The 19,188-nt window shown below is 48.5% G+C and overlaps 1 protein-coding gene across 1 annotated transcript in view; it reads left to right on the forward strand.

The window, feature by feature from the left end:
- The window catches only part of ZRANB1 (zinc finger RANBP2-type containing 1), a 250,026-nt gene extending 232,640 nt beyond the window's left edge, over positions 1–17,386 (forward strand). Inside the window, exon 10 of the mRNA XM_086923006.1 lies at positions 16,539–17,386. Within this exon, the coding sequence (XP_086779132.1) occupies positions 16,539–16,757 (219 nt within the window). The 3' untranslated portion in view covers positions 16,758–17,386. The remainder of the gene's footprint in view (positions 1–16,538) is intronic.
- The last annotated feature ends 1,802 nt before the right edge of the window (positions 17,387–19,188 follow it).

Consider the following 19,188-nt stretch of genomic DNA (forward strand, 5'->3'; position numbering starts at 1 on the left):
TTCACATAAGGAGTATTGCCAGAAAAACGAGCGGCCTAATGTGGTTTAAGAATCTTGCATTACTTTTATCAAATGCTGCATTACTATAGCGTGGAAATCTGCGACACCGTTCCTACATAGGTGTTAGGCTGACCTCCGCAAATGGGCTACAGCTGAACTGGCAGTCCACAGGAGGTTGCGCACTAGAGGACAGGTGAAGACCCATTACTTAATTGGTATGCCTACATAGAGAAACTAGAGGTACAACTCCGCTGACCACCTTCTGTGAGGTAGAGGGACCTAGGGTAGATTGGTCGACATGACAGGAACCCCGATTCCCAAGATGAATCACTTAATACCTGCAGATATAGGGAGAGGCACACTTGGGGGTAATGAGGGTGGACAGGATGTGGGCGGTTTGGATGGACGGAGACAGTCACGTTGCTCTTCAAATGGGACACAAGGAGGGATCCAGAGACTTCAGGGGGAGGACAGTAGCCAGAGTTGAGTAAACCACGCACACACACACACAAGGTTAGATTGTTGTTTTGATGTGTTTCATGATGTATCATGTACATTGAGCTACGATACTGTACTTTGTTCCCCTCCAATACTGTGGAATATTATCGTTGTTGTATATGATCTGTGGATATGCTCCTACCTGGAAAATAAACACATTTAAAAAAAAAAAAGGTTGGCAACATTTGTTTCTGACAAAGCAGTTTGTGAAGCCTCAGTGGTACTTGCATTTGATTCTTGCTTTCCTAATGTGTACCACTTTTGAGCCAATGCACCTTTTGACCTTCAAAACGATGTTTCTAGCCACAGTAACATCAGTATGGTGTGTGAGTGAGCTTCAGGCCCTATCAGTCCAGCCGCCTTATACCACCCTTTTCCAGACAAACTAGTGGTAAGAACTCTGGCTGCATTCTGCCAACTGGATTAAAACGCATTCATAGCTCTTTTATACAGGGTCTGAACAAAGTTTAAAACCTGACTCCAATTCATAGTTTCTCTTAAGAGCTTGTGGAGTGATAAGCTGAGTGCCTTTGTTTCCCTTCATTGCATTAGCATGTAGGTGCCAATAGTTTAATCTCTGGCAAATGCCACACAAAAACACACAGACCCACACACAACACACAGACCCACACACAACACACAGACCCACACACAACCCACAGACCCACACACAACACACAGACCCACACACAACACACAGACCCACACACAACACACAGACCCCCACACAACACACAGACCCCCACACAACACACAGAGCCCCACACAACACACAGAGCCCCACACAACACACAGAGCCCCACACAACACACAGGGCCCCACACAACACACAGGGCCCCACACAACACACAGAGCCCCACACAACACACAGAGCCCCACACAACACACAGAGCCCCACACAACACACAGAGCCCCACACAACACACAGAGCCCCACACAACACACAGAGCCCCACACAACACACAGAGCCCCACACACACCAACAGAGCCCCACACACACCAACAGAGCCCCACACACACCAACAGAGCCCCACACACACCAACAGAGCCCCACACACACCAACAGAGCCCCACACACACCAACAGAGCCCCACACACACCAACAGAGCCCCACACACACCAACAGAGCCCCACACACACCAACAGAGCCCCACACACACCAACAGAGCCCCACACACACCAACAGAGCCCCACACACACCAACAGAGCCCCACACACACCAACAGAGCCCCACACACACCAACAGAGCCCCACACACACCAACAGAGCCCCACACACACCAACAGAGCCCCACACACACCAACAGAGCCCCACACACACCAACAGAGCCCCACACACACCAACAGAGCCCCACACACACCAACAGAGCCCCCCCACACACCAACAGAGCCCCCCCACACACACACACAGACCCACATACACACACACACAGAGAGAGACCCACATACACACACACACAGAGAGAGACCCACATACACACACACACACACACAGAGAGACCCACATACACACACACACACACACAGAGACCCACATACACACACACACACAGAGAGACCCACATACACACACCCACCCAGAGCCACACACACACACACCCAGAGCCACACACACACACACCCAGAGCCACACACACACACACCCAGAGCCACACACACACACACCCAGAGCCACACACACACACACCCAGAGCCACACACACACACACCCAGAGCCACACACACACACACCCAGAGCCACACACACACACACCCAGAGCCACACACACCCAGGATGCAGGGAAGCAAGCACAGCGAGGGGGCAGGGAAGCAAGCACATCCAGGGGAAGGGGAACCAAGGGGCGGGGGAGCAAGCACAGCCAGGGGGCAGGGAAGCAAGCACGTGCAGGCAAGCAAGCGCAGCCAGGGGGCAAGGAAGCAAGCCCCCTCCAGGGGGCAGGGAAGCGAGCACAGCCATGTTTCCAGTGCTTGGTTATTCTGAACAAAACATTGGTATCCGGCCTGCCACTCAAATGAAAACAACTCCCAGAATACCTTCTATGAGCATTGGTACCCAGGAACCTGCACTAGCCTAACTGACTTGATAAAGTAACAGTGGCCAAGTGGTCTCACTAGTGGTGTGACACCTTGAGGCAGTTCGGACCTTTTATACAATCGCACTTTTGACCCTGGGAATAGTGAGTCGTTGACTTGTGACTGCAGTATGCGGCTACAGATCCCTACGCACATCGCAACAGGTGGTAAACGTCAGACAGTATAGTGCTACATATTGTGTGTGGGAAGAGGGGTTGCACACTGGTTCCAAAATGCTTGGGCATATCTTCAGCCCTTGGATCACTCGCCCTCAGTGGGGGGCGGAGGACCTTGTTAGTTCTTCTGCTCCGATCACAAGACCAACAATGTCTGCATGAGCATTGCATTGTGCTGACCGACAGTCGCAGGAACTGTGGTACGTCGTTCTGCCCAGTCCAGAGAGTATTGTCGTAACTTCACCGCTTAGCGGGGGCATGCTCTCTGAACGCCACCAACGCTATCAAGGACTAATTTTTAATCAGCGTGCTTACATCGGATCCATCAAATTGTGAAACGCTCCGAGTAGATCTCCAGACCACTCTTACAGCATGTTCCGACCCCCCTCAGAAAGGCCACTGTCGCAATTTGATCGCGACGAGGGCTCTAGCTAGGCTCGAAGGAGCTTTGTCCAGTGTCCTCAACCACTTCAAATGGGCATGAACTGCCGCGGGCCCTACACTTCTCAAAGAGGTGCCGCTTGCGTGTTCCCCTGCAGAGCTCGGCTCTCCCATACTTGGGGGGCGAGGGCAGAGCACAACAGCTAGATCAACAAAATGGCAGGAGCCGCAGCTGGGCGGAGTCATGTTCCGGAGCCAGGCGCGTCCCCCACGGACAGAATGCGCCTTTAGGTGAAGCAAAGAGCCTAGGAAGACCCGCTCCCTGGTCCTGTGGTACGGCTCGCGCGCCCTGACGTCTGTTTACCAGCGAACACCGAGTAGAAAATGGCAGCTCCTTTTGGGTGAGGTTGTTGCTGTGACACACCAGAGGCTCGTAGATGCCCATCACCCCGTCCACCAGGCGGAAGAGGCCACAGCTGGCAAAACCTGAATGGAGCGCAGCTTCTTTTACTTAACTGTCTCCTCGGATCATTTTAAGAACTGGACTATTGCCACCAGATCGCAAGCAGGAGCCTCCCCTCCTTTGGCACGGGGTGCCTGTCCGGCCACACGGACAGCGGGAGGGGGGGACGGGCACACGGACAGCGGGAGGGGGGGACGGGCACACGGACAGCGGGAGGGGGCACGGGCTCACGGACAGCGGGAGGGGGGATGGGCTCACGGACAGCGGGAGGGGGGACAGGCACACGTACAGCGGGAGGGAGGACAGGCACACGGACAGCGGGAGGGAGGACGGGCACACGGACAATGAAACCAACATGCCGATACGAAAAAAAAAACACCGCGGCATGAGGCACGAAAATGGGCGGGATGAGTAAAAATCGCCGGAACGCCCACGAATCTGCTCCGGCAATGACGGACAGATCTCTCTTCCAATGGCTAGCCTCCATTTATGGAGCTAGCCAATGGAAGAGAAGGCGGGACAAAGCCAGTACTGTTCTAACATTAGATTTCGCCTGCGCGAACGCTGCTGCGCAGCGGACGCCAGGCGAAACCTAAAAATAGTGCACATTAGAAAAAGAGCTAAGCAGTATGAAAAACACATTATTGCATTTAAAAAAGACTAACTGTGAATAGATCTTGCTTTATATAGTGTGTATCTGCTTTGCATGGTAAACAACTAATGGCAGAACCTCCCTTAAAGGCACTAGTACTATCCATACCACAATGTCCAAAAGGGTGTTCCATGAGATCAAAGTGAGGAGTACATCAATCAGGACAGGGGCGTGCGTGCCGTGCACTTCCCAGCTGCAGGATCATTAACCCTTACCCGCTGAGTTATTTTATGCTATTTGTTCGCAACCCTGCCGACGGGGTTCGAAAATGTTACCAACGGATCTCTCGCTGAAGCTCTCTATTTCTAATTGACAACCTCCACCCCCCCCCCCCCCCCCCCCCAAACTCAACCACCTACTTAATAGATCTTGCACACGAATATGAAGTCTGTGACCACAAATTCTGCACAGATCAGCATAAGCGATCATAAAAACAGAAGGCAAATTTGAGGAGACGAGTGGATATAAAAGATTTTCAATTGAGGCATACCAAAGTAAGCACGGAATTCTACATAGGCGCCGGTTAAAAGGGTATCCTGCAGGTTACATACCAACGTTCAACCGAATATGCGAATTTACCTACGGCCTTTAAAGTAAAACCAGACAATCTCTACATTCTTTCAAAATAAAAACAAATGTTACTTCCATGCTCAAGAGGTGGAATAATGTTACCCGCACGGGCGTTATTGAAACGTGTTACCAAGAGGAGCCCATTTGAGGTATTTTGATGCATTATGGACCTAGTTCCGAGAAGGAGCCGCGGATAGCTACTTAGTGAACGTATATCACAACAGAAGCGCGCCAAATATGAGCTGTGTGCACCGAATAGCATGGTATGTGTCGTGAGATCAGCCTGCACACTCCAGCATGCAACAGCGATGAGCATGTAATTGTCACAGTAGAATGCACACTGCTGTATTTGAAAGGACATACATTTACAATTTCAGGCAAAACAAGATACTGACTTCATTTTTGGTGATTTTTCAACCTCGTGGTCCTGATGTCTAAATTCAGCAGATTGGTCCCTAACCCGCAGTTATGACATATTTTATATGTTCCCCAACAAATCCACTGAAAAGCAGACTCGTTATGGGGAAAGCAAGCCGGGGATCTGTCGTGGGTAGAGTAACATATAGTACATCGCTGGCACTTTGTATTCGGAGGGGACCATGGGAATGCGTTAACAGTGTCACGTTTTTAGAGACACCAGTGCTGTTGTCAAGACATCATATGCCAGGTTATTGTGTTATGCAGTCCTGTCAATATTTATGTTCCAAGAACCGTCCTTGTGATAAGTATATCATGTAGTGCCAACATGCCACCCGAAGACCTTCGCAGCACTCAAGGCAACACAGTGCTGTAAAACCCGACAGAAAGATCAGCGTATGTAAACAGCAGCTCACTGTGTGCTGAAAAGTAAACTGTCACCTTCATTACTGCGCTACCATGCAAAGTAACAATACCACTGGTAACAATGTCACATATAGAGCCTCCGAATCGAAAATACATCTTGAGTGACATGGAGTAACTGTAGTTAAGCCAATGTTTTTATCAACTTTGGAAGGGTGATTTTAATCAACCTAGGAAGGTTGAAAGCCCGAGGCAGTTCTTCAGGCAACACAAATCTCAGCAGTAGGGGATCGTCCCTCTGAGGTATGTTAAGAATTACAACCTCAAGTGCATTCTCGCCGTGGGACTCCACCAGCGCTTACAGGCATTTTATGACGCTGCTAAATCCGAAGCAAAGATTAAGAGACAAGAAATGAGAATCGCTAGTTACCTTTAATCCTTGGCTGCCTGGGGGCTTCCGGCTGCATGGGTCACCCTCCGATATTCGACGCCCCCGGTTAATCCTCTCATTCTGGGGATTAGTATGTGGAGCGATTCCTGCAGACACTGCGCAGCCATAACTGGGACTCCATACTCGGCGCGCGAGCCTGCCTGCTGTCAACACAGTGCAACCCTGGCGAACCGGACTCTGTGGGGTCCTAAAGCCGGCGCCTTCCTACCCAGCCAGCCCTTGGGGGTCTGAAACTTTCCCACGCTCGGGGCGTAGCTAGCAACAGTGCAGCAGGCGCAATGGCACCTAGGGCCACTGGTGTCAGGGGCCCAATATACCCCAATCAGCTGCTGGTGTTGTCTTCTTACTATGAAACTAGGAGGCAGTGAGATGGGGGCGGGTACTTTTCTTGCTTGGATTAGGGCCCGGCTCACCCTTACTACGCTTAACACCGCTACCCACGGCCAGCTTCCATTCTACCGGTGTTTCTGCTCTCTTCTTGGCCAATAATTGTTTTAATTATGCGGTTAACAATGTGGTAACTCAGCGACCCGATGAACTGCTGCAGAGAACATTTTATTTGTTTTATGGTTTCAAGCGCGCAGCGATCATTAGTTGGCAGTGGCACCAGTGCTTTAAATGGGTGGACGGGCACACGGACAGCGGGAGGGGGTACGGGCACACTGACAGCGGGAGGGGGTTCGGGCACACTGACAGCCGGAGGGGGTACGGGCACACTGACAGCCGGAGGGGGTACGGGCACACGGACAGCCGGAGGGGGTACGGGCACACGGCCAATGAAACCAACATGCCGCCGATACGAAAAATAACAAGCACCTACGGACAGCGGGAGGGGGGGCGGACACGGACAGGGGGGGGGGCGGGAAAGGCACGGACAGCGGGAGGGGGGGGCGGGAACGGCACATGGTCTGCGGGAGGAGGGGTGGGAACGGGCACTCACCTGGACTTCTTGCGGCGGTCGGCCTGGAATGAATAAAAAACAAACCGCAAAAAAAAACAAAAAACGCCCACCGCCGAGATGACGCACACAGAGGTGCGGAGAGGGAAGAAATCGCGGGAACGCCCACGAATCTGGTCCGGCCATGACGGACAGATCTCTGTTCCAATGGCTAGCCTCCATTTATGGAGCTAGCCAATGGAAACAGAGGCGGGGACCAAAGCACTCTACTCTTCTCATGAGATTTTCCCTACAGCTGCGCAGTGCGCAGCTCGCCAGGCAAAACCTAAAAAGGGGGGCTGATGTCCCTTTAAATTGGGCTCAGCTGGAAGTGAAAATAAGAACCCCCTCCGCCCTTGAAACTCTTTAGATTGCTAATCTGAAAGGAAAGCAGACAAGTTGTGGATGCTGCTGAGTAACTCCTTGTCTGCAAATTACTCCGGAACAACTGCAGCATAATTCACTGATCCCGGCCTAGATCCAGCTCATGAATCATAGCTTCCAAATTTCCCAGGCCCATGTGTGATGTGCTGCTTCAGTTCTGGGTTTTCTTTGAATTGCAGTCATTTTAAAAACAGGACTACAATTCCCAGAACTCAAAAAAAACACCTGGCCTGAAGCATCCCATCACACATGGACCTGTGAAGCTTGGGCCCTATATGCAATAGCTTCCTTTTCTGCCTTGGTTTCCCTCATATCCTGGTCTGATGAAAGGGAATATATAACTAAAGGACCAAATGGAAAGCTGGTGCTGAAGAAGAAAGAGTTGTCCTGATACACAAATGGAGGATTTTAGAAAGCTGTGGGGGAAGTAAAATGTGAGGGTTCCATAATCCTGCCTATGCAGCATAAGAATATAGCTGGGACCCAGCCACTGGCTGCATAGGCTCTGCTTTCATTTACTATTGGCATAAAGGTTAACATCACATTATGTGCTCTGCAAAGAGGGCAAGAATTGGGTGTACATCACTTCTACACATAATAACCCACTGTCAGGCACTGGGAGAAACCCCTTCTGCTTTCAGCCTCCAGGCTCTCATACATGCCCCATTCTAAACATCCACCCACACCCTGAACTCCCTCAGACACATGAAGTGACTTAGTTCGCAGAATGACCCATACAAAGGTCTTATGTTGCCTGAAAATAAAATTGCAGAAACATCTGAAAAAAGTAGATACTCTTAGGTAATTAAGTTTCAAGTGAAATATGTGAAATGTAAATAGGGACTGCTTTGCTGAGATTGATTACATTAGGGTATTTTACAGTAGTTATTGAGAAATGGGAGCAATTTTCCAAGTCTCATTTAGAACCTGTCACACTTAAAGCCCTGGGTCAGGGATGGGTGTAAAGGAACTGAGATTGCACATACCAGTGTAAATGTAATGGTAGCTAGATTTGTAGAGCACTGTTGGTCACCCATGATCGTAACCAGGTGCACAGAGTAGTCAGGAGGAGGCCCTGATGTGTTGAAGGTCATTCCAGAATTTGGCAGCTTGGTAGGAGAAGGATCGACCTCCCGTTCTGCTTTGCTTCTGTGGATGCAGGGTGTGTGTGTGTGTGTGTGTGTGTGTGTGTGTGTGTGTGTGTGTGTGTGTGTGTGTGTGTGTGTCGGAGCGTGTGTGTGTCGGAGCGTGTGTGTGTTGGAGCGTGTGTGTGTCGGAGCGTGTGTGTGTGTCGGAGCGTGTGTGTGTGTGGGAGCGTGTGTGTGTGTGGGAGCGTGTGTGTGTGTGGGAGCGTGTGTGTGTGTGGGAGCGCGTGTGTGTGTGTGGGAGCGTGTGTGTGTGGGAGTGTGTGTGTGGGAGTGTGTGTGTGGGAGCGTGTGTGTGTGTGGGAGCGTGTGTGTGTGTGGGAGCGTGTGTGTGTGTGTGTGGGAGCGTGTGTGTGTGGGAGCGTGTGTGTGTGGGAGCGTGTGTGTGTGTGGGAGCGTGTGTGTGTGTGGGAGCGTGTGTGTGTGTGTGGGAGCGTGTGTGTGTGTGTGGGAGCGTGTGTGTGTGTGTGGGAGCGTGTGTGTGTGTGTGGGAGCGTGTGTGTGTGTGTGTGTGTGTGTGTGTGGGAGCGTGTGTGTGTGTGGGACCGTGTGTGTGTGTGTGTGTGTGGGACCGTGTGTGTGTGTGTGTGTGTGTGTGTGTGTGTGTGTGTGTGTCGGAGCGTGTGTGTCGGAGCAAAGTTGTCTGGTGGATTGGTGGAAGTGAAGCTGGTGATTGAGGTATGCGGTTCCAGTGTTGTGACGAGAATACATGTGAAGTTTGAACCGGCAGCGCTTTTGGGTGGGGAAACAATAGACTTGGACTAGTGGTGTGGAATAGGCATGAGAGGTCAAGGACTAGTCTTACGGCAGTGTTTTGGATGGTTCGTAGCCTGTGAAGAGGAGTTGGGATGCTGTCGTGGATTGCGTTGCTGTAGTTCTGTCCACATGTGATTAGAGCCTGCGTGATCGTACTTGTGGTGTGGGAGCCACTTGAAGATTTTCCATAACATGCAGAGGACTTCATGGTGAGGTAGGTGTCTAGGATTAGGCCTAACATGGTTGGTTGGGGTGGGTGTGGGTCCGAATTCTGCGCGCCACCAGAGTACCTAGGTGAGATCAAGAATATCAGCACTTTCATCTAATTAGCCACGCTGGTCATGCTGTGTTTGAAGTTTGTCTTGGTGGTGAAAGTGTCATCTGAGAGCAAAAAAAATAGATGTTGGTCATCAGCATAGATAATGTTTATTCTGTGGGATCTAATGTTAGCCAGAGGAGTCATGTACACGTTGACAAGTGTGGACCTGAGTGATGACCTCTGTGGGAGTCCGCAGAGGAGTTCCTTAGATTCTGATGTGAATGGCATGAGCCTGACTCGTGTTCTTCCAGAGAGGAAGGAAGCTATCCTTTTGATTGCTGGTCCTTGTATTCCCACTGTCTAGCCTGGCTTTGAGTGTGTGGTGGGAGACTGTGTCTAAAGCGGAGGAGAAGTCAAGGAGGAAGAGGGCAGAAGTCTGCCCACGGTTAAGAATGGTGCGTATGTTGCCTGTGGCAGAAATGGTTAGTGGTGCAATGAGAGTGGGACGGTTCTAATAAGGGGGATTGAGTGGGATAGGTCAAGAGGAATGATGTCAATGTCAACAGAGCTGAGTGAGCCTTAATGTATAGATGCTGGAGGAAGGCCATCGCTGAAAGATTTGGAAAGTGGTCTTCCCTTTCCAGTCCAATAGCCTTACTTTTATTTGTACCCCCAAACAAACCAATTTGCTTCTAGCTAAAACTGGGAGCTTTAGTCTAATCATCACTGCAACACGAAGGCAATGACATATGTCCTGCATACCTTTAAGTGCATAAGTAAGTGGTCATAGTGAAGGACTTTGGCGTGGAGGCCAGGGAAATGGCATTCGTACATTTTAACTGAAGGCAGTGGGCCTCTTGTCTTACTGTAGTCACCTGTGCAGCTTGCCAAATAGGTCATGCTGGAATAGCTTCAACCGTAGGGTGGTTTCTTTAAATTTGAACAGGTCTGTAATGTTTGTGCAAGATCAGTTAAATGTATTGTTTTAGGAGCCATTGTTGAGAGAGTTTAACATTCTCATACTTGAACTTCGTTAAGGTGGGTTATAATCTGCTCTTGTAAAGTGCATTCATCAATTCCAGGTTCAGGTTTGGATTTGTGGTGACCGAAGTGGCAGTTAGAAGGTCACAGTGGAGACTAATCTTCAAAATCAGTAGTTAATAGATTTGGATATGATTATTTAGGTGCATGAGCCCAATTAACCGCCTTCCATTACACATGTATTGATAGAATTTGGAAATATGTCTAACAAGCATACTGAAGGATGTTTTTGCCAATTTGAGTGTTACAATTTTGGTTGGGTTTCGGGCTGATACTGGTCTGCATTGGGCTAGTGCTTGGACACCTGTGAGCTTGGGACAGGTCTCAAAATCTGGCAACAATGGGCCAGCAAGCCCCAGTGGACCCAACCGATCACCGCACCCCAGGGAGTATCAGTAGCAAGACTGATCGCGTGCCTTGCATTCCTCTCCCCGCTGGGCCGGTCTTTGCAGCCTATCGGTGCTGTTTAAGTCTTATTATTAATTTGACTTGACCTTTTGCCCCCTTCGCCCTCTGCTTGATCTTTTCAGCCTTTTGGAACACATTCTCTATTTGAAATATTATGCTCCATTGGCCTGTAAAAAAATGTTTTGGTGACTTTCAGATATTAATGTTTTCAGTTTAAAGTATATGCTTTTTTTAATGGACCTTGGGGCCAAATGGCCCTGGAGGTGAATATCTAAAGGCCCCTTTACCCGCCTTTTGCACCCCCCCACCCTTTATTTAGAGGAGGGGAAATTGCTTTTTTCTGATGGTTAGGGTTTTCTACCTGCTCTGTCTGGTGGTACAAAAATGTGCAAAATCACAAAGCTGGTATTTTTAGCCCTTATCTGTATTTACAGCAAATATGAATGGCAAATAATTTTAAATGTGTTCTAGAACTCTATTAACGACCCCCACTGATAAAGTAAATGTAGATACAAGTCATGGTAAAAATAAATACATTTGATTTGTATTTATAGTCCTATTTAGTATCCTGTCTAGGTCTTTGCACATTCTTAAAGCTACAACAAACGTTAGTTATTTTTCTTTTGAAAAGGGGGCAACCTTCAGCTGGCAACACTTTTTGGGTGGATCAACTACTGCAGAACTACTAGCTAACAGTGGTACTTCAGGCTGGTTTTAAGTGCCAGAGACTACTCTTTAGGCGACCCTGAGGATAAAAAAAATGCAGAAATCGGTACTAGTATGGAGAAAAGTGGTCCTGGGACGTTGATTTAAAAATTTTCATAAACGGATTGTAGCTTTGGAGACATTAAATGTGCGTGTACCAGTCCATCCTTTGTCAGGTTTCATTGTGGTGCGCCTTTCATAATAGTAAAAGCATTTCTAGCAAAGTTTCAAAGTCCCATAGGTCTTTAAATGAGACGCTTTATTTGTGCCACCACTCATAACACCATCTCAGTGAGCTTGTTTTGGTCTCAGAAATGGTTGTGTTCCAAGGAACATTCAGGTGAACATGTACTATGCATAATATAACATTGATCAAAGGTTCAGTATCCTTTTATACTTCTAACCATGTTCCTTCTAAAAGGGATGAAGGGAAATCTTCTTGAGCCTACAGAAGCGGAAGTTTAAAAAATAAAATATTATTTTGAAGGTTGGGTTAAGAGGAGTTTAATACCTAGTGCACAAGATTATTCTGCACTTCACTATGGAAGATGTCTGTGATGGAGGAGCATTGTTACCCATTAAGAGACCCTGAGGAAATCAAGCCGGAGATGTTTATTCAAAGTATGTCTTCTGACAAACTAAACAACCTTTGTCTGATGTCCCAACATCCTCCGTACTGAAGAGACTTACATGGTGTGTGAAAGCTGAAGCAAGTTTTCTATCATGGGACTGTACATTCCTAGTAGAAATATCACCTAGAAAAATAACGCTCTGTGAAATGCATGTGCTTTTAAATGCAAGCACAGATGCTACATCAGAATGCTTTGCTTTGAACAGCAGAACTATGCCTGAAAACCACGTGGTGGAGTAAAAGCAGTGCCCTTTGCTCAAGTTAGTTAATGATTCTGTGCCAGGCAGAGGTGCACCTTGGTATGAATGAACCCTTGCTTCTTGTAGGGAGATGAGCTCTTGTTTGGACAGTGTAAGCTTTGGATGGAATTAGATGTACAGGAAATTATTAACTAGTGACAAATGGCAAAAAGGGGAGGGCAATACATGAATGAACTCAGATCATGTAGGGCCTGGATTTCTCGATTTTAATTGTAGGTCTGTCTAAAGATCAGATAGACTGGGGCCTTTAGACATACCCTGAAGCTGCAGGTGTAACTGTTTCAGAATTAATGTTTCACTGTAGATGGTATGTTATTTTAATGTGATACTCCTAGCAGGATATGGTTGGCATCACCTCATTGACTGTGCTGTTCAGCTGTTGTAACCTTTTTAGGTCGAAGGCCTAAAGGCTGCGCTTGCGCAGTCTTAGGCCGGAGATTTAATGATTCTTAGTAGCGCTGTAGGTCCCGCCTTCCTGCCCCATCTCTCCTCCATTGGCTGGCTTCCTAAACGGAGGCCAGCCATTGGAGGAGAGATGCGTCACTCCAAACAAGCCCCGTCTTTTTCGGATTCAGGGGTGTAATTTTTGCTGTTCTTTAGACAGTGACGTCATGGGTCACTCAAAACAGCAAAACCACGCCCCCGATTCCGAAAAATTCGGAACCCTGCGGCAGCCATTTTCCTTTCCCCGCAGTGAGGGTGAGACTCTAGCCTCTGCCTCTGCCCCTGTTTGTGCCGTGCATTTGCCCCGCTCCTTGGCAATTTTCGGGTCCCCTGGCAGGTGCCCACCCTGCTAGGGACATCGCCGTTTAATTTAAGGCCGGTGCCCACCCGGCATTGCCAAAGACTTCACCGCCGGGCCCGGGATTCCCACACGCTGCACCCGCCTTCCTGCCCGCCTTCCTGCTCGGGGCCGCGCTGCTATTGGCGGACCCCTGAGGCAGGAAGACAGGCAAACGGAGAGAGGACGGAGGCCGGCCTACAAGCAAGCCGGAAGTCCCGCCGCGGAGGAGAAGGAGCCAGCCGCCGTCCCATCTGTGAGCAAAGGGCTGGTCTGTGAAGAAAAGCTGCACTTCACTCAGAGGCGGCAGTGTGCGCAGCACTGTCTCTGTGGGAGAGCTGTGTTGTGTCCCAAGCTGAGGCGTGCACCGGACCTCTCCTTTTCCAGGCGGGTACAGCAGATACTGTGCACGGGACATGTCCCCCCCGGCCGGCCGGAGAGCTGTGCAGCAGAGTGCAGGGAAGCAGTCCCGGCGCAGACCTGTGCAGCAGAGAGCAGAGTGCACGGAAGCAGTCCCGGCGTAGAGCTGTGCAGCAAAGCAGCGGCATGCCCCTCTCAGCCTCCTGCTGACTGTGGACAGGGCTGCGCCGCCGAGGTTCGACTGACGGTAAGGGTAACGCTCTGAAAGTTGTCTCCGTCCTGGCCATCCAACTCTCACGGCTCCCTCTCCCACTACCCTGACCTGCTTGACACTCTCTGATTTTATTTTTTTCCCCCGTCGCTGAAACCCCTATTTTGATCTCGGTGCAGCTCTATTCCTGCCCTTCGGCATCTCCTGTTGCAGTTCTGGGAGATATACACTGCTCTGCCTGTGCATTCATCCCTGCCCTTGTGCTCCTCACCCTTGCCCTTCAGCTTCTCAAGCTGTTTGTGGTGGGAGCCATGCCCTGCTGTGCCAGTGTACCTCATTCCTCGCCTGCCCTCTCACCTTTGGCCTTTCGCACCTCTGTAAGCGCGCTGCAGCCTTGGAGCGCTGCTTTTTAGTTTTCGCCTGCAGAGCGCTTGCAAAATCTCTTGTAATTAAAAAGAAAAATATTAAAACAGGTTTACAGCCCACCCATTAGTTACAATTGGTTATCTGTGCGGTCACTCCCATACAGTTTGCGCTTGGTGGCAAGTGTCTTCCCACTAGCCACATGATTCTTGAGGTACATTGATTTAGTTAGGTTCTAACACTCCATAAGAGTGCATGTGTTTCCCGACTGTCTTCCCTCTACCAGCTCACCCTTTCCATGACACTTCCTGCACCCAGAGCATCTTTCCCCCGCATCGTTGCTTACACCAGCCTCCACGCACACTCTTAAACACCAAGTAAACCTGTAGACCACGTGGCGCCCACAAGTAAGTAGCAGGCAGTAAAGGGATCGCCTTGGTAAGTCCTAAAATCTTTAATCTGCAGCCCGCCCCGGTTTGTAAGAAAGCATGCTCCCTTTCCTTGCATACTCTATGCTAGCGATAAATGTGCCATCTGTTGCACTGCACAGGTATGCGCTAGATCCATGCTATGAGGAGAACCGCACACAATGCGGTATTAATTCTAGTTATGGTATTTCGTGGAATTGAAAAATGAAACATTCTCTTATTTGAGTATCAGAATGTTGGCAAGCATGAGGTGGAACACTCTTGATGTCATTGGACACTGAACAGATTATTCTGTGGCTTTTTTTTTTAGGACTTTAGCCTCATTTTGCTTACTCCGTCCTCCGAAGTTTCCCAACGCCCCCATTGAGAGTAACGCCAGACACCATGAAGTATCTTGACAGTTTATATGCAATTTAGACACCCCCACAACTAGGAATGTCAGGCAGTTGCTGGACATGTGTTGAAGATGCCGAACATTGTTGTGAACCACGCAGGCACCAATCCACTACCGAACATGGGACTATCATTACACAACACAGCATCGGTGTGCTTTAGAGTCGCATGAGGATGCTCAATACTCCCAACATTTCCCTCTTTTTTTTTTTTCTTCAAACTATTTTGCAGTAACAAAGGCACCTGTTATTGTCTTAATTTTTTACAAGTACATGAATAGGCAGTACATTTCACCCCCCTTACCCCACTCTTCTGTCTATTCACACTCACGCCATGTGCCCAGTGGGTCCAGAGAACCGCACGTTTCTGGGGCTCACTCCACAGCAGACCCGCAAAGTAATCTGTTTTTTTAAGCAGGTCCGTCATATGGCTCGTTACTTGGCATATCCTCTTAGGTGTTGAGAGGGAGTGACTTTGCTAAAATGGGGAGCTAGTGGTGTTTTCCAACGTAAGGAGTTCTTCTCGCAATGGCTGCCATGTGTCACAAGGTCTACATGCTATTGGTTGCCAGTTAGCGTATAGCTCACAGTTAGTGTTACAGTGGATTAAGCTGTTAAGCCTTGCTTTTTGTGTAGGAGAGTGCTTGCTGCCTCAAAGCGGCGTGAGGTTTTAGGGATGTCATGTACATAACCTAAGAGCGCTCGTTCTGGTGAGGGTGTGATTATGATGTGATTCATGTGTGGCAGCTCTGCAAATATGACCATCCAATATTGTTCATCCTATCTCGGCTCCACGTCATACGTGCAAAGTCCACAAGCGGTGTGTAGCATTTGGTGCATGTGTCTCTCACTACCTCACTCTCTAGCTCACAACCTCACAACGTCATTCTCTCTCTCTCTCGCTAACTCACTACCTCAATCACTCTCTATCTCAATACCTCACTCTTTCTATCCCTCTAACTCACTCTCTCTTTCACTACCTCTCTCTCTATCTCACTACATCACAACATCACTCTATGCTTATATCTCACTACCTCACAACATCCCTCTAACTCACTACCTCACTCTTTCACTACCTCAGTCTCTCTTATCTCACTACCTCACTCTCTATCTACCTCACTCTCTATCTACCTCACTCTCCCTCTATTTCAATACCTCACTCTCTCTCTGCTAATGCAATAGGTATCACATATGCAAAAAAAAAGCTAATGCCAATAGAAATGACAATGCCATTTATTTACGGATACAAAAAAGATAAAAAAAATAATGAGCAATACCAATAGCTCTACCTATAATATTGCCGAGACCATTGCATTGTAAATGCTTGTTTTGATTCTGAGATAGTGCATTGAATTTCATGCCCTCTCGCCTGTCCCATCTTTGAGGCTGTGCCTTTAACTCAAGTTCTGTGTTTGTTTTTTTTCTACTTGGTAGATCGGCAGTGAAGAACAGCAAGAGAAGCTGCTACGGGAGTGGTTAGATTGTTGCGTCACAGAAGGAGGCGTCCTGGTATCCATGCAGAAAAGCTCTCGTCGCCGCAATCATCCCCTTGTTACACAAATGGTGGAGAAGTGGCTGGACCGCTATAGACAGATCCGCCCTTGCACGTCACTGTCTGACGGGGAGGAAGATGAGGATGACGATGATGAGTGAATTGAATCTGTGAGGGAATGGCCATGCAAAGCTGAATGGGGATCGTTCACAGGCAGGGCCTTGTGGGAGCCCAGCGCCGTAGAAAGATCATACCAAGGACTCTCCTGACCAGGACACTGTGGGAGGCTCAACCCATGTCCATCCAGGGAACAGCGCGCAAACTGGCCAACAGTTTGTAAAAAGCTAATTTTATTATTGAGACAGAGGTTTTCTTTTCCTTTTCCATTGTAAATCTGTCCATAAATATAACGCATGTGGCTGTGTAAAAAGTTGTGTAATATGAAAACAAAGTATACCAGCATCTTACAATTATTGAGAAAAAGAGAACCAAATTCATATTTTTGGGCACTTCAAAAAGCACACGCTCTTTGTTCCTGGGAGATTCACATACATTTTATTGCGAGCTTGGAAATCTGTCACTTTTTTAATTTTTCTGACACGGTTCCCGAGGTTCATGTAATGTTCCTCGTTTGAGTGCCCGGAGCAAGGGTTTGTGGTTGATTGTTTTTTTTTTTTTTGTTTTGTTTGCACAGACTAGCTGAAAGTTACAAGTATGAACAGGTTTATTTTATTAATATTTTACTCCCTGTTGTGCCCAGTATAATAAAATGAAATCTTTAAGGAACGAATACCTCTTGCAGAGTACAATTTGTTTAATGTTGTACTGATGATGACTCTGCCATTTATGAAATAACAATTGTCTCATCCGAGATTTCTCGTTGACAACTTTTACTTTCTCCGTTAAGCCTTAGAAAATTTAACCACAAAAGAAGTTATAGCGGCAAGTTATTAATTCAGTGGCAGGTGTGTTTTAAATTGCAAGTTGGTAGTAGAACGTAAAAAGAAATCTATCTAGTGCAAGTTCAAGGTTTAAAAAAAAAAGTTCCAGGGCTGCTAGAATGTTCCAAAAAGTTACCAGGTGCCTGGCCTCTTAAGCTTGTGCTTCAGTTCCTTTTGTCATGATATTCTCAATATGAGGCAGAAATACATCGACACAGGGGCTTCTCCCCCATTTGAAGGGGAAATTTCGTCTCTCAAGCTCCAGAAAAATTAAACTGTAATAATGTTAATTTATTACCGATTTACTTTTCAACAACTAGTCCTGAACGAAGTGATGGAGCCAGCGCTGCGGAGTAGCAGCAGCAGAGGGCTATGCGCTATAAAAAGTGCATGCATTTTTGGACGGCCATGTTGGGACAGCCAGCCGGACATGCGCGTTTCAAATTTCTCTAGCTTAGAGAACACACTGGCCTCCTGTGCTCTTAGGAGCTCTGAGAGAGCCCATTCTCTTCCAGGGGATCCTCAACAATAGTCATAAGCACTGAATATTCCCACCCATGTGCGGGGTCCCCGGAAATAATAAAAAAAAATATATGAAAACATATATTCATTCAATCACTTAGGGCTAACTTGGCTCCCGTAACACTGCACAGACTAGCGCCTGCGGACCCCTCATACCTCTGCTTGGACGTCGGCCATTATTCTAATGAGCTGGTCGTTGGCTATGTCCGTCTGATACCTCGCCGCCGCAGACCAAGTCCCCCAGTCGAATGCTCCCTGGATCCAGCTGGCAGAGACCGAAGGCTGGGCTGCTGGGAGACCGATCGTGGATGCTCGCCCGGATCCGCTAGCTTCAGTGAGTCCGGCCCACTCTACCCTGCTGCAGGTCACTCATCGCTTGGACTCCCGAGCCGGTTCTTGCCGAGATCTGCTGAAATAGCGCCGGCCCTCAGGCGAGTCCTTCTCTCCGCCGACAGATGCTCATCCATTTTTCCTGAACGCAGTGCTGCTACCTTAAGCTCGGAGGAGCGGCGAGGCGGTGTCCTTCACCTCGAGCCCCTGAACTGGTGACACGCAGAGGATCCAATATTTACAACAAGGGGTGGTGAGGGACAGAGTCTCTGAATTAAACAGAATACTCTCACCCAGTCAAGAGATCAGGGCTAGATCCAACACCGTTTTTTAGCTCACTGCACCATCCCAGTTTCAGAACCTGGCTGTATGCAAATTAGCCTGTTCCTGTCCCAGTGCATGATGGGAACAGGGCAAACCAAACTACAAAAGCCAATTCTTACACTGTTTTTTGTAATTTTCTCCCTGAGTGTACTGGGGTAGCTCAGACATGGGTCCCAGAGCCTCCACACCACTGGAGTCAAGCTAGCCGGGCTGATGAGAGGTGTTACCTCGAAACCGGTCCGGTCCTCGGATGCTTGATTCCGGTCTGGGAAAGATATGGCTGTTGTAGTTCGGACTGGACTGTTCCCATGGGGCACAGGGTCAGAGCTGATTTGCATAAAGCCATTATCTGACCCAGGGTGGTGTGGAGTGCAAAAAACGATGGATTTAGGCCCAGATCCTTGTACTGGGGTGAATGTAAGACATTGATCTACATTCTGTCCATCAAATTGTTTTTTGTAATTTTCACGCAGAG

The sequence above is a fragment of the Lissotriton vulgaris genome, chromosome 5, assembly GCF_964263255.1.
Source record: "Lissotriton vulgaris chromosome 5, aLisVul1.2, whole genome shotgun sequence".
Classification (NCBI taxonomy): Eukaryota; Metazoa; Chordata; class Amphibia; order Caudata; family Salamandridae; genus Lissotriton; species Lissotriton vulgaris.